General features: G+C 34.4%; 1 protein-coding gene across 2 annotated transcripts in view; it reads left to right on the top strand.

Moving 5' to 3' along the window:
* Positions 1–14,845, top strand: part of LOC144446558 (kinase non-catalytic C-lobe domain-containing protein 1-like) — a 54,880-nt gene that overhangs the window by 16,658 nt on the left and 23,377 nt on the right. For both annotated transcript variants that reach the window (XM_078136350.1, XM_078136351.1), the window contains exons 3-4: positions 13,295–13,565; positions 13,893–14,699. In XM_078136350.1, coding sequence (XP_077992476.1) covers positions 13,295–13,565; positions 13,893–14,699 — 1,078 coding nt within the window. The remainder of the gene's footprint in view (positions 1–13,294; positions 13,566–13,892; positions 14,700–14,845) is intronic.

Here is a 14,845-nt window from a genome sequence, read left to right as displayed (position 1 = left end):
CAGGCCAATTTTATAGTTACTGATTCGTTAATTATGAATAACCATCTGTAATGGCTTCTAAATTTAAATGTTTCACAGAATGAACAAAGTTTATTCAAAACAGAATAGACCAAATTGCTGTATTGCTGCTTCTTCTCTTTTCAAGAACTAGATTGTAGGCCAAGAATCATATCTCTAATTGTAACTGGGGTTTTATTTATATTTTATCAGATAACCAACAATATATTCACTGAAAAGTGTTAAAAGACCAAATAATAAGACATTGTACATGTTAATTAGAGGTCAATTTTGTCCATAGGTAAGACATTAACATGATTTTTGGGCGTTGACCCATGTATTTGAAAATACATTATAGAAAAATGGCAGGCATTGTAGGGGAAAAGTGAGAGCAAATTCCCCAAATGGCTGGATACTAGGCTAACCCAGTAATTAGCTTTCTAGAAGTTGACTGTTTTCAGAATATGAAATGTTCAGAATTGAGAAAGAATATATATATATATATATATATATACACAAAATGTATATTATTATATATATAAATGTCTATTGTTGCTTATCTATAGTCCAGGATGTGATTGAGCAACTCCACAAGTATGACATTGAAACTTATTTCATTAGGATATTGCTGGCTGTAATAAAATCATACATGTAGGTGTTGGATCTTTAGCACAACAGCCAATCTAATTAAGAAACAAAATTGTCATTCAGACCATTATTTTCTAAACCTTTATATGCCACCTAATTTATCATTGTATTTTCTAAACCTTTTTATGCTTCATGTCCTGTTATTTTATCCAAGAGGAAGTGCACATAAAGACTTGGTAGGTTTCAACAGATGTTATTTCAGTATGACAATAAAAGTGAAAACTGCTGAAATAGCCTTGTTGATAATAGACACCTTGGTGTAGGGGAGGCATGTTGTGTGACTTGATATGTCCATATATTATGTGACCTCTGACCCCATGTGTCATCCAAACAATGGAGGCTTGCTTGGACACTGGATTTAGTTCTATTATAGTCATTCTTTGATCTCCAGGAAACTATATATGTACAAGTCATTTACGTCTTTCTATGTTCGTGTTGTCAAGACATCATATTCTTGATCACGCCAGTCAAGTCATTTATATCTTTCTACTCTACATTGCTGTACTATTTGTCATCAATATTCATAGCAGTGCAAAGTACAGACTGAGAGAGTCATCATTATACCATGCATAAGCCATAAATATAGAATATATGGTCGTTCTATGTCATGACAATGCGTGTCTACATCACTGGTTCTGCTGTGTTGAAATATGAGTCAAAATGTTCAAAGTTACCATTACTTTCCACAATTTTTCTTTGATATTACTGGTGCTGGAACGATTATATTATTCTCCAATATTTTTCTTCATTCAGTCAGAAAATACTTGTGAGCTAAGGGTATTGTCTCTACTTGTCTAGTAACTCGTAGAGACAAAGAACCTTTACATTACATGTACTTGTATTTTCCTTGGCTGAACCAAAAAAAAAAAATTTTGGCAAATAACATCTAATTAGCTGCACTATGCATTGCTATCACTTGCACTTAATAAGAGATACAAAAGTACTTTACTGACACATATACACTTAACAGTAATGGGACTCTGGGAGGTTTAGTCTACAGCTAATGTTCCAGTCTACATTACATCATTTACATTACATGAATCCTCCATGTTTCAAAATGTAAACAACAACAACAACAACAACAACAACAACAACAACAACAGCAATAAGAAGTACAACAAAATCCAGATAAATAAGGTGCTATAGTATGACAGTCAGCCTATGTACTTATTACACGTATCTCATGAGTCATATCAAAGTATGGATTTCATACATGTATAAAGAACCAAATCCGAAGAAAATCTAATAATTAGTACAGAAATGGACAAACCAATTATTTTATAGACTAACTATTAACAACTGCAGCTGAAAGTTAATTAGTTCCCTAAAGATCACTAAATAGATAATTAAGTTGAAGCTGAGAATTCATATGGTTCCATGGAAGGCAGTGAAATGATTTATAATGAGTTTATGTTTATGACTAATTAGATATACCTAATTAATTTGAATCCATGGCATTTCCTGCTATTTGTTGTCAGAGTATTAGTTTCCTGTATAATCAAGGGTATTCCAACTTAATTAGCCCAATGGGGAGACCTTCTTATTAGCGACTTCTTGTTTGAAACATAATAGTACAGAACAGTTTTTTTAACAGGTGGTTGTTTTGTTACAACTCTAGAGGGCCTTAGTGAAAGAACGACATATACTCCAAGATAGACTCCTTAACTTTGTAGTTATGGTTATGTTGGCGTTCGGAAACCTTATACACATGCTCTGACACAGTTACATGTTAGTGCAGATACAGTCAACTAGTCAGTAGGTTGGATGTTTTTGAACCTGTGCCAAACCCTAGATTTTATGCCAGGTAAAGGAGAGTTACACAGTGGCTGGCCATAGTATCGCAAAAGGTAGGGTTAACTTTCAGATTCTAGAAGGTTGGAGGGGCAAATTTTGTACATTTGTACAGTAACTGGTTATGTGTTTGCTTGTTCAAGTGCGTGTGTGTGTGTATATGTGTGTGTGTGTGTGTGTGTGTGTGTGTGTGTGTGTGTGTGTGTGTGTGTGTGTGTGTGTGTATGTATGTGTGCATGTGTATGTATGTATGTGTGTGTGTGTACATGTCATTTTAAATCACGGTACATGTACTAGATGTACAGAAAATCAAGGACCACCTACCAGGTGTATATAGTATACCTGTTATACAGATCAAAAACTATTTTCTCTTAGCTTTGTACCTGACTTCTAAATGACAAAGCTTCAGTGAAGTAAACATATTTATGCATAGACCTATATATGTACACACAATAACAATGAGATCTAACCAGCTATCTTACACTATTGTTAGTGGTCAAGTGTTGCATACTGTAGTTTTATGTCAAAACCTTTAATGTGAATTACATATACCCCCCTACCCACTCGTAAGAAAACTAAGTGATGTATCAAAATAGATTCATATGTAATGCTTTAGATACGTGAAACAGTATTATCCAACATTGTTCTGTGATTGAGATGGTTGTAAGTGTGTTGTCATCGTCTTACTCTCAAGTAGTTTGGTCTAGTTAAAGAGCTCAGTTCAGCTTCTGTACGCAGTCCATGCAAATTTTGAAGGTACATTCCTGAAGTTGTTGATGCCTGTATGTTAAAAACAGATGATTGAGATGACTTCATACATTTTTATATATGCAGTCACACTTTTTCTTGACTTGGAAATACAGTATAATCTGATACTAATAATGTACTTCTTGTAATGTAATTGTAGCAGTCGACACTGTACGCTTTGGTTGTGAGAATTAATTACACACATCTGTTCAAGTAACAGTTTTATGTTCTTTCCTTTGTGTGAGTAATAATCTCAATGCACTAGACCATATAAGGTGTCAGCAAATGTTCTATGACAGGAAGACCCGTCTGGTTTTACTGTTGCGTGTAGATTGATTTCAGTGTACGTTGTAGATGTACAGCTAAAATGATGTAGGCTTGGTGTTTCACTCATGCAACATGACATTTATTACACACCCTCAGACAACTTTTAATGCAAAAAGAAACAATCACATATACTAAATCACTATTTTACTGCAAGCGTTTAGCTAAATATCTGACCACAAATAAACAGGGTTTTTATCAATCCATGAGTCTGTGTTGGGAATGTCTCAGTGGGATGAATTATTACACAAATTTTAATAAGTCAATGAATCCATTATCAGATGATAGTGTATGTCACCATTATTTGCTAGGATCCTGTTATATTAAATGTTTGTGGTCAGTCATTGTTCTGCAAGTTTTCTGAAATGAATAATGTTTTATTGCGTATATTTTTTCCCCCCTTTATAGGCTGTAGATCATTGGATGTACATAAAGCCAAAATTCCAATATTTGGATCAGCCTCCTTGCTTACAATATATAGATTTGTATGAGTGGTGGTCAGTATGCTACATTTTAATTTCCTGCTTTGTGAGGCAGCAATACCTAGTAACGATCGCAAGTAACGGTTCAGTTTTATTTTTGATGAATATTTTAGAAGTTATTTCTCCTATATGAACACTTAACTATGTAATGGCACTTTTAATATTGAGGCTGTAGTGACAAAATGTTGACATATTTACCCATTATTCAATTTGACTTAAATCATGGAATTTTTGTGATGAGACTGAGTTTGTTAGTGATTCTCATTGTTAAAAGCACCAAGTTCATGTACAGTTAGCATACAAAATGTAGTTTGCCTTCTTTATATGTGATTATACATGTGTACATTCAAAACGTCGGATTGCATTTATTGACAGACCGTTCCTTATGCACTTCTATGTATGTATGTATGTATGACATGTATGTATGTATGTATGTATGTATGTATGTATGTATGTATGTATGTATGTATTATGTATTATGTATGTGGGGGATGGGGAAATTGAAGAAAAAAAAACAGAAGTAAAATATAGTACAACACAACAGATTTACCCATAGCATAAGCTTAATAAAATGTGTAACCATACACAGGAATGGCAACTGTTTTGGGGGTAGGTAATAAAAAATGACAAAACAAAAATAATAAAATGTGGTACTGTATAATAGATTTGACTATAGCATTAAGATAAGCTGAATTAGATGTATAACCTTGATATGATAAAGTTCCTGCCATATTGCATCTAGATTGGTTGTTTGACATTTGCAGATATAGTGAACATGTGATCTTGTGAGTGGGTGGACCTACACTGATTGTTAACACACTAAAATGAAACATGTATACATACTATCAGCTGAATTCAGGAAATCAATGAGTGTGAAATTGTAGTTTGCTAATATATGAAATATCATATTGCAAGGTTATTGAAATAGAAGTTTATATGAAATATCATATTGCAAGGTTATTGAAATAGAAGTTTATATGAAATATCATATTGCAAGGTTATTGAAATAGAAATTTATATGAAATATCATATTGCAAGGTTATTGAAATAGAAGTTTATATGAAATATCATATTGCAAGGTTATTGAAATAGAAGTTTATATGAAATATCATATTGCAAGGTTATTGAAATAGAAGTTTATATGATATATTAAATATCAGGTTATTGAAGTGAGAGTAGACATAAAAGATCATATAGATATATTGCTTGAAATGTGAAATTTGATAGTAAAATTGGTGTTCTTGGTGAGTTGGATTGATAAAGACAGGAAATGGTACAATATCAAAGGAGTATACATGTACGTAATATAGGCATACATGTAGCATCAACAGTTGCATTTTTAGTGCATTACTTGGAAGGAGGGGGTACTCCCAAATGTACAGACAAGGGGTGTGCAGCCCCAAATTCAAAACAGCCATGTACATGTATGATCCAAAAACAGACAATTGTTTAGGGCATCTTGGGAGAAGATCACCGTTTACCATTATTCAGATGCTGTGAAGGTATATGTAAGTGTTTCCTATCTTATCAATCTTATTATTAGAGAATGCTCAAATGAAAAGTTGACCATCTATCCAGGAGGAATCACTGCTGGTGATTAAAAACAATGGTAGAAGCTTTATAATATTTAGAATAATTTTCTGCATATAAATCAACTAATAGTGCTTGGTATAGATCCTGTATATTTTTCGTTCAGAGTCTGGTGGTACATTTTCATGTCCTTTTTCACAATAAGCAAGTTGTAGTGGAATCAGCAGAGTTTATTTCTGCCTCTGGTAAAGTCTATTTAGAAGTATCAGAGTAGATTGGCGTTGCCTCAGTACACAAAGTAATGCACTTCTTATTTCAATGAATTTGAGAAATTGCTTTCAGAAAAGATTCTGTTTCCAAATCAAGTCCTTGAAAACCTTCGACTTGACTCTAGGCTAGGCCATACTAAAAGGGATGCAATAAATAAATAATAATAGCAATACTTTAATATAGTGATAAATGTATTTTTTGTTTGTTACTGTAAGATTATTTTGTCACGTTGCCTGTTGAGTTCAAATTCAAATCTTGACTGCCCTCTGACATCAGGTATCATGATGGCTCACTTTCTTTGTTAATTACTGGTTATTGACTTAACTGTTAGTGTTTGGGATCATATGCAAATTACTATTTTAATGCAAATTACCCTATTGTTTGCCTTTGACCCCCTCCTGTTGTATAGGTAGTCAGCATTGATCAGGTACATGTTGACATTAGGATAACAAGGAGACTACTGGTAGTATGTCTGCTTCAAGTGGTTTCCTCATAGATTTGGTGTAATTTGTTCCTGAATATGTGAAAATTCACTGTACCATATGTGTAATTGTCACTACGGTAAATTCACCAGTGAAGTTTGTAAAGTCAGTTTCATGCAAGGGAAAAAAAATAACGCATGCAGGTAAGGATAGTGATCGCGAAGATCAAAAGATCAAATTTGGACTAGTGTTAGTTCAGACAGTGACAGTGGAAATGTCAAACATTGAGTGTGGCTGCTTTGAACATTCAAAAGTGGTCAAAGTTTCTATATATGCAGTCGGTAATGTAATGTGTAGTTATTTGAATTGAGAGATTGATTTAAAACACAAGAGATTTTATTAAGGACTATGTGACTGACTGACAAGATATTTAAGATGCATGTCAGATTATGTCATATGCTATGCTTTGATACTATCTGGCAAATATGATGTCCAGATATTCCATGTTAACGTTATTTATTTCAAACTAAGAGTTTTTCATGTCAAAAATTGGGAATTGTTTAGTGACTGGTGTACAAATTACATGTACATTGGTATTAAATACAGTAGGTATGTAGGTAGACTCTCTCACCAGTCCTCGGGAGCATCCCTATTAGCTGTTTTGAATGTACTGATATCTATCGCATAATTGTACTAGAATATCCTTGTACTGTGGACCCTCATGACTACATAGGACTTATCATTTGTTGACATGTAACTGTGATGCTCTGTGTTCTTGCGATGTCTCGAGTTACATCGATGAGGATGCACAGTACAAGGGTATTTGAGTACAATTATGCAGTAGATGTATATACAAAAGAGCCTTTTTAGTGATGCGGTACTCCGAGGACTGTGAGAGAGTCTTGAGTATGTAGTGAATCACACATTTGCAAGAGTGTGACACATATGCAAGAAATAATTATTGTTGTGGTAAAAAAGTATGTAACTCCAGTCTATTTGTAGCTATTTTCACGCTCATGGATTGGGGCGTGATGACAGACTCTTTGTATACCAATTCAAGTTGGTGTTAGAAATGTGGATTCCGTGACTACTGTGTAATGAGCATGGAAATAGCTAAAGTGTAATTGTTGTTTGAATGTATAGTAACTGTAGCTGGTTATCGCTGGACAGGTAGAGTCAATACATTATCATGGCAGGACTAGGGAGTTTAAGAACCATTAGCCAGGAACAACAACCCAATGTTTTCATATTTCCAAATATTCCTGACTACTAGTACATTTACTTTCAGACTGGTATGGTCTATTTCAAACTAAGGGAATAAGCATATTTCAAAGTAAGGGAACGAGCAGAATTAAGGGGGGGGGGCATGTGGTTGTGAAGGGAGGACTATTTTGGCAGAGGAGGAAATAGGTGGGGGGGAGATACAGAAGAATTAGGGCTGTTAAGGTGGGGCCCTCAAAATTCTGATGTCTGAAAGGAAGGAGTGGTCACAAAATATTTTGCTCATGATTTGAACCAACTTTAACTCCAGGAGCAGTCATCTACAAATTGCAAAATTTTGACCAAAATATTTCTCCTTGCTTGCACCCCCCACCCACTATAAAACTATGCTCATTCCCTAATTTTAAAATCTTTCATATATTCCAAAAGTTAGCTACACTCCAGTGGGTATTTCAATCAACCATAAAGTTGTCATCGAAGACTTACTACTGAAAGGTTTTTACAAATAAATGCTATACTTTGAGTAACTCTTTTAAGCATAGTATGACACAGAAGTAATTTTTTGTTCTGAGGCTACCACTGGACCACTGCTACACTATTACACATATTTATTTGAAATTGAAACAAAGCAAAACTATCAATAGTGTCTTGCATCTTAAAGTTGGCAAGGTTCGATGACGCTGTGACACTAATTGTGAAGTTCATCATGCGTGTGATTATGTATTATTGAAAATATCAAGTTTCTGCATTTGTATTTGTGCATGTCTTTTGTGTTTATGCAAAGTTTGGTGACAATAGTGTTGGTAATTATTTAAGGGAAAAAAACGATGTAGATTTATACCATAAATAAACATATAAAATAAACAGTACAAATATACAAACAATGTGTTCTATAAAGTACAGACACTGTCGATTATCCTTGAAAATAAAATCAATATACACCTGTTAATAATAAGGTATTAACTGCACACCTGAAAAAGAAAGTTCTTGTATACAAAACCTTTATCATGATGATGTCCGATATACACCAAATACTAAGTACATATTGGCCATTAAAATGTGTAATTGAAGGTTTGGGAACCTGTGAATTTTTCTTAATTGTGGTATAGTATCACTTGCTAGGTATTCAATTCGATCAGAGGCTGGCAGACATTTGTTTCACTTTCTTGAAGTAAAACTACTATAAATGTGGTAGAGATCGCAAGATTAATGTTGACATTATTCTTGGCAAGTGTTGGTACATCACTGTGTTTGCAACTCAAAGACTTGTGAGGAATTTTATATTTCTACAACTGTCAGAAGTCCTTGGCAAATCTTATCATGCAGATGTATTATGGTATAAATATGTGGAGGGAAAGTGAAAGATAACAACTGCTTTTAGACATTGTAATGAATTTCACCATATCACTTGATATGTTTTAGCCACCTGAAGAAGCATTTGTACTAACTCGAGATGCTGTGTTTTTAATAACATCAGCAGTTTCAAGATTTAGTGGCAGCCAGCCTTTAGTGTTCCAACTTTAATCTCAGTCAGTCATTGTTGGTGATATCATGCCATATCATGGTTTGTTATTCCTGGTTATAAATTGAAGTGTACTTCAGCTCCCTTTATTTCAGCTTGTCCAGGCAGTAATAGACATTTATAACCAAAAAAAAACAAAACCCAATCAATAGAATTGATTAATGTGGTGACACAAATAGTGGATCCTTCCAAATATAGATTGCCTCCCCACTCAGCTTTGGTATATAATTCAGAACTGTGGTTGACAAACAATGGTTGTGAAGATTATTCTATTCATTCACTAATCCCCTCACTTTACCACTAGACACTACCTGAAAAGAACAGTTATAGTAAAATGGACGGTATGTATGAACTTCAAAGATAGTTGGGTTGATGTGTAAACTTGTATTACGTGTTTAAGGGTGTGTGCCAGAGTGGATAATGTAGGAAATCTACAGGTAAATGTATAATTCAAGTTCTTGTGAATTGCATGTAACAGGCAATATTTCTTGTTGATCTTTACAGCTTTTTAGTGCCATGTGCATGTACCATGACCTTCAGAGTATATTGAGCATCAGTGTACTGTTGTTGGGTTTTTTTTGCCAGAGTTTTGATGGCCAGTAACAGAAAGGGAGAGCTTGGGTAAACTTGCATCATGGCTTACTACGGTAGAAGTAAAAGATAATTGTACTGTACATGTATTCTTGGAAATCATGAAAACACACATGTACACTTTTGTTATTAGTTTCTGTGTGTTTGTATCAAACATAGCCAATGAATATTAACATGAAACGGACTGTATAAGTTACAATCTTGTCACTGTAACACACCCCTCTATTCTCATATATATAATAGTGTTAACAGACATCAGAAATACTACAGCCTGGTAATAATTCTGTTGTACTGATATCACATCAGTGTTTATTGTCTAAAAGTGTAGTATGGGTATAAATACTAGACAGTAATAGTTGAGTTGTGTATAGTTTTATAACTTCAATTGTCAAACCACCTACTATGTGTTACAAGTATATGTTAGTCTGAAATATTACTGTACATGTGTAAAATACCCCTACTTATTTTATGTACTAAATGTAGTGTCTTTTTTTTACCTCAAAATGGAAAATAGATTATTATTGGACTAGCTGCAACTAGAACATTTTTGACACATTTTTTTTTCAGATACAATGACTTAATTATAATATTGTAAATTGTAAATCCTGAACAGTATTGAATCACCTATATAGCTTAAGATATTTGTGTAGCAGTACACAGAGTATGGTGCAATATATTCAATTGAATATGATTTTTGAGTCCGTACCCAAAAATCAGCACCTCGATGAATAATGATTTCAACTTATTACTATACTACATATAGATAAAATGGACCTCTAATTAACATGTACAATGTCTAATTATTGGTATTTTAACTTGATCAGTGAATATATTGTTAGTTATCTGATTGAAAAAATTATACCCCAGTTACAGCTAGTGCATGTTAAAAAATTACATGAAAGCATATCAAAATACTGCAACCTGTTGATTAATTATATTTAGTGTGAAGAAAACTATTTAAGTTCAAATTAATGTAATACTTATTTGGAGGGGGTTCAGTGGAGACTTCATTGGAATGCTTTTATTCTGAAGAACAATGCCATATCTGTTACACTGTGCATATCATTTTGCAAAATCAACCATCTAGCCTGCCATTGCTTGCATATAGCCAACGAGAGGGGCAAAGATCAGGCAATATTTCAATCATCAAACACCTCTTGGCTTTTGACAAGGTGTATACATAGAAGGAGATGAGTATATAGAAACAATAAATATATGAACAACTGTGTAATGTGTAAAGCCTGGGTGCAAACACAGTTGTGAATGCTGTAAAGTAAGGAATAGTATGTATGACTGGTTCTTGATTTTCACTATACATACACCATGTAATTTAACACCCCAATACCTTTCAAAACTTCTTGGTGTGGAGTGACTTTTACTGGTTTAATATCGGTTAAGTAGATTCACTGAGTTTAAATTTTGTCAGTGGTTGGTGAAAGCAGTGTTTTTAACACTACTGGAAACTACAACTATTATCATGCAAATGCTAAAGTTAGTCATACTGTTGGCAACTTACTATAATGACTGTATTAACTGTATTAAGGCAGTCAGTTGTATTCGGTTGGTCCTGCTATAGGGGATTTATCGTGATCGTCTTTGTTTGGGTTCTGTAAAGCCCCAATCCAGTGATTGTGATCATTTCTATGCCGGTCACATCATAAAATAGCTTTTTATCACTGCCTTCAGTGAAGTCCTACAAAAGCCGACCTTTATTTGCTTTTCTTACATTAAAGGATACAATCTAGGTCTAGTATTGGGGAGTTGTTGCCTGTTGAAAGTATTTCAAATAGACAACTGGTACACACAGGTAAATGTGCACTGATTTAACCTCATAGTTCTCTTTTTTAAACTGGTAGTCAAAGTCTTTTGAAACAGTCTATCATGTGTGGATTGTTTTGAAGTGTGTGAAGTTAAATGACTCTTCTGTCTTCACTGACTTGTTTCCGTTTTAATTGAAGCATGACGATTTGGCTGTAAAGCTATAAAACAGCCACCAAAACAACATAACCAGTAAACCACATATGCAATCATCTGTTAAATCAAAATCGGTATGATGTCAGGGCGTGTATGGTTGGTTAACCATCTTGCAACAAAAGCTGGTTTCGTGACCAAAATGGCATGCCTTGGGTGTCCGTCCTGTTGAAGTGGGTACTTTGTATTATGTTCCAAGGTGTGGTATATTGTCCAGAGGGGGTGTGACGGTTCTCAAATGTTCTCAGGTATTGAATATGTGACACCTTGTTATTAGAGCTACTCAACATCGTAGTACATGTACAATGTATGTCTTGTTTGGTTGGTATCTGTAGTGGTATGCTGTCTGTGGTTTCATTATTGAGTTGACTCCCGTCGTCGTAAACAGCTACTTCGGCGCTGCATTTATCAGTGTTCGGTATGATTGTCTACTCACAGAGTTTATATACCAATCCTATAGGTTACTAATGAAACGTAGAAAGTCATGACTTCACATTGAATAGATTCGTTCTGTTCTATACAGTTGTTAACAAATATATTCAGTAGATTCTGAACTCAATAGTGTTTGTGTTTAGTTATATATTCATTGATACTTGTAATACTTGTAACGTACAGATATAAGATTAATGCTGTCATAACTATGTACAGATAACAGGGTTTGAAATTAGCAGTGATCTTGAGCCAAAAGACCATTCACTGAATTTTAGGTCTGGACCACCTGATTCAAATAGTCCATTAATGGTCCATTGCTTATTGTTTTGAAAAGGCAAAAGGTGATATTAGATACAGTAAATGATAGTTGATTCAAAATTTAGTTGTGGTCCACATAAATTTTGAACTCTGAACTCTGACATGTACATTGTATTATACATGATGTAGTTAAATATATAGTGTGCTGTTAAAATGCAATATGTTGTTGTAGGTTGTTTTTGTCATATGTTCTTGGACTGCATACACTCTTATCTCAGTTTTTAAACTCTTGAACATGTTCGTGAGGATTTCAAGTGGGTACTTTAAATAATACTCTGGAAACATCAAACTCACAGAGTACAACTTGTAGTACATCTCAATGTTATTGGTAATTGCTTTAATAGGAGTCTAATCCTACCGTATTTCTCCCCCAATCTTACAGACTGTAACATACTACAGACTAGTATGTGTCTTTAATTCTACCCATTATTGTTCTCTGTTCCTGCCAAGTATACAAAAAAATTTAATCCCCTGCTCATTATTAGTGTATATGAACTCTAATGTCAAAGTAATATTGATAAAATACTGCCTTTTGCAGATTATTTTTAAAGGAGAATTGAATTGAAGGGAGATTATTGATCCCAGAAATGAATGATAGAAATCAATACAGCAAATGTTTTATTTCTGATTATAATGTAAATATATTTGTGGAAGTACTTTTTGTAATATAAGGTAGCTGTCAATATTTCATAAATTTACATGTATTTCATATACATGTAGCCTGGTAGTAGAAGACTACCAGAAATCAGCTATATGTACAGGATACAAATGTATGTTTGTTATCATTTGCTACACTATACACACCCCTACCTTCTGATTGTAGCATACAGGTAGGTTATTTGAATTTGAGAGATGTCCAAAATAAACCGATATGACAAGGTTAGAACCTATTGTATAATTATGAAAGTAGGACAGTAGTTACTTTGGAATGTAAGTTTGAAATGAATGCAATGTTTTGATCCACTGGTACACATGATACTAGACTCCTTGGTACAAAATGTTTAATTTGTCTTTCTTTTTTCTCGTAGGGTCATTTGTATTCACTTGGAAATACCCTATGGAGTTCAATTGAGTACAACCTTCCAGATACTTTAGAACTAGAGATAAGTGATCAGCTGTGTGACCTGTTGACTCGTCTCGGTTTAGAGTCTATCAGAGAAAGACCAACATTGGATGCAGTTTTAAACATCTGTGATGAACAGTTAGTTGACCAATCATCAAGAACTATCTGTCTTCAGTTGTCATCAATTGGACTCAGGATACTGTCTGTGGAGTCTTTGAATAATACAGAAATTGAAGGTAAGGATGGACTAAAGTTTTTTAGCTTTCTCTCACTCCCTGCCTTCCTTTCTCCCAGTGTATCATACAATTAGTGACCTATAACATTGCAAAGTCAGTTCTACACCAAAAAAAAGAGATAAATACTGAGAGAGAGAGAGAGAGAGAGAGAGAGAGAGAGAGAGAGAGAGAGAAAGAGAGAGAGAAAGAGAGAGAGAGAGAGAGAGAGAGAGAGAGAGAGAGAGAGAGAGAGAGAGAGAGAGAGTGTGTGTGTGTGTGTGTAGAGAGAGGTAACTTAATTCCCAATAATTCCAGATTTATTTACTAAATTTCAATCCATAATTTCAGAGGATAAAATCCACCTTTTAGAGACAAATAGAGGAACTGATGTACAGAATGGAGATTTATATGATGATAATGACTCAATCTCAGAAGATTCAGAAGAGTTAGAAGAAATATCCAAAAACTATAGTGAGAGAAGGAATGACAAGGCCACAATGGATAATGGAAGACATGGCCGAATAGCTAGAACTAATGCACACCTTGCACAGAGTGGTGGCGATGAAAAACATGAAGAAGGGTCAGGCAATGCACTAGCTGCTTTTGATCAGTTATCAAGGAGAGCACAAGAAATCTTAAATAAGCTGTATTCTCCTAAAACAATTAGTGGGAATTTAAGTGATCCTAGTTCACCAAGAAGTACGGCTAGTAATGAAAGTCACGGTGAGGCAAGTATTACAGCAGATGAGCAAACATCGGAACAGGGAAAACAGGAAGGCAGCAAAATTCCAGTACCCAGGAAAAAATATACAATTGACCCTGTCCAGTTAAAAGAGTCTGACAGTGTTCCTAGTGTCAGTGAAGCTTTCGCAAGTCGGAAATATCGATCACAGTCTGATAATGAAAATGCAGCGGGCAAAGGATTTACACTGGTTTCAGTGGGTGGGGACAAGTCTTCTAAAAACAAACCCAGGACTAAAGGTAAACATTTAGAAAAGAAATTGCATTACAAAGCAAAATCTAAAAGTGAAACTGACAATGCCAAATCTGTGAAACGTATCCTGGAATTAAGGAATAGACCACTTGTGGAAGAGGAACTATGGGCAGTTTGCAGGGAATGTGTTGAAGCATTAAGTAAAAGCAGAGGTGTACTACGTAAGTATTGCAGTTACTGTAGTAGTAGTAGGCAGTCACAAAATTTAAACCCCCAATTCTTGGTACCTGAAATAGAATATTACTGGCTAGGCGCATCATAAAAATAACGAATATTCAATTTCCAGGTCAACACCATAACTTCTGCT

This window comes from Glandiceps talaboti, chromosome 15 (assembly GCF_964340395.1).
Source record: "Glandiceps talaboti chromosome 15, keGlaTala1.1, whole genome shotgun sequence".
NCBI lineage: Eukaryota > Metazoa > Hemichordata > Enteropneusta > Spengelidae > Glandiceps > Glandiceps talaboti.
Note: the sequence above shows the minus strand (reverse complement) of the source record. Positions and strands in the feature narration are given on the sequence as shown.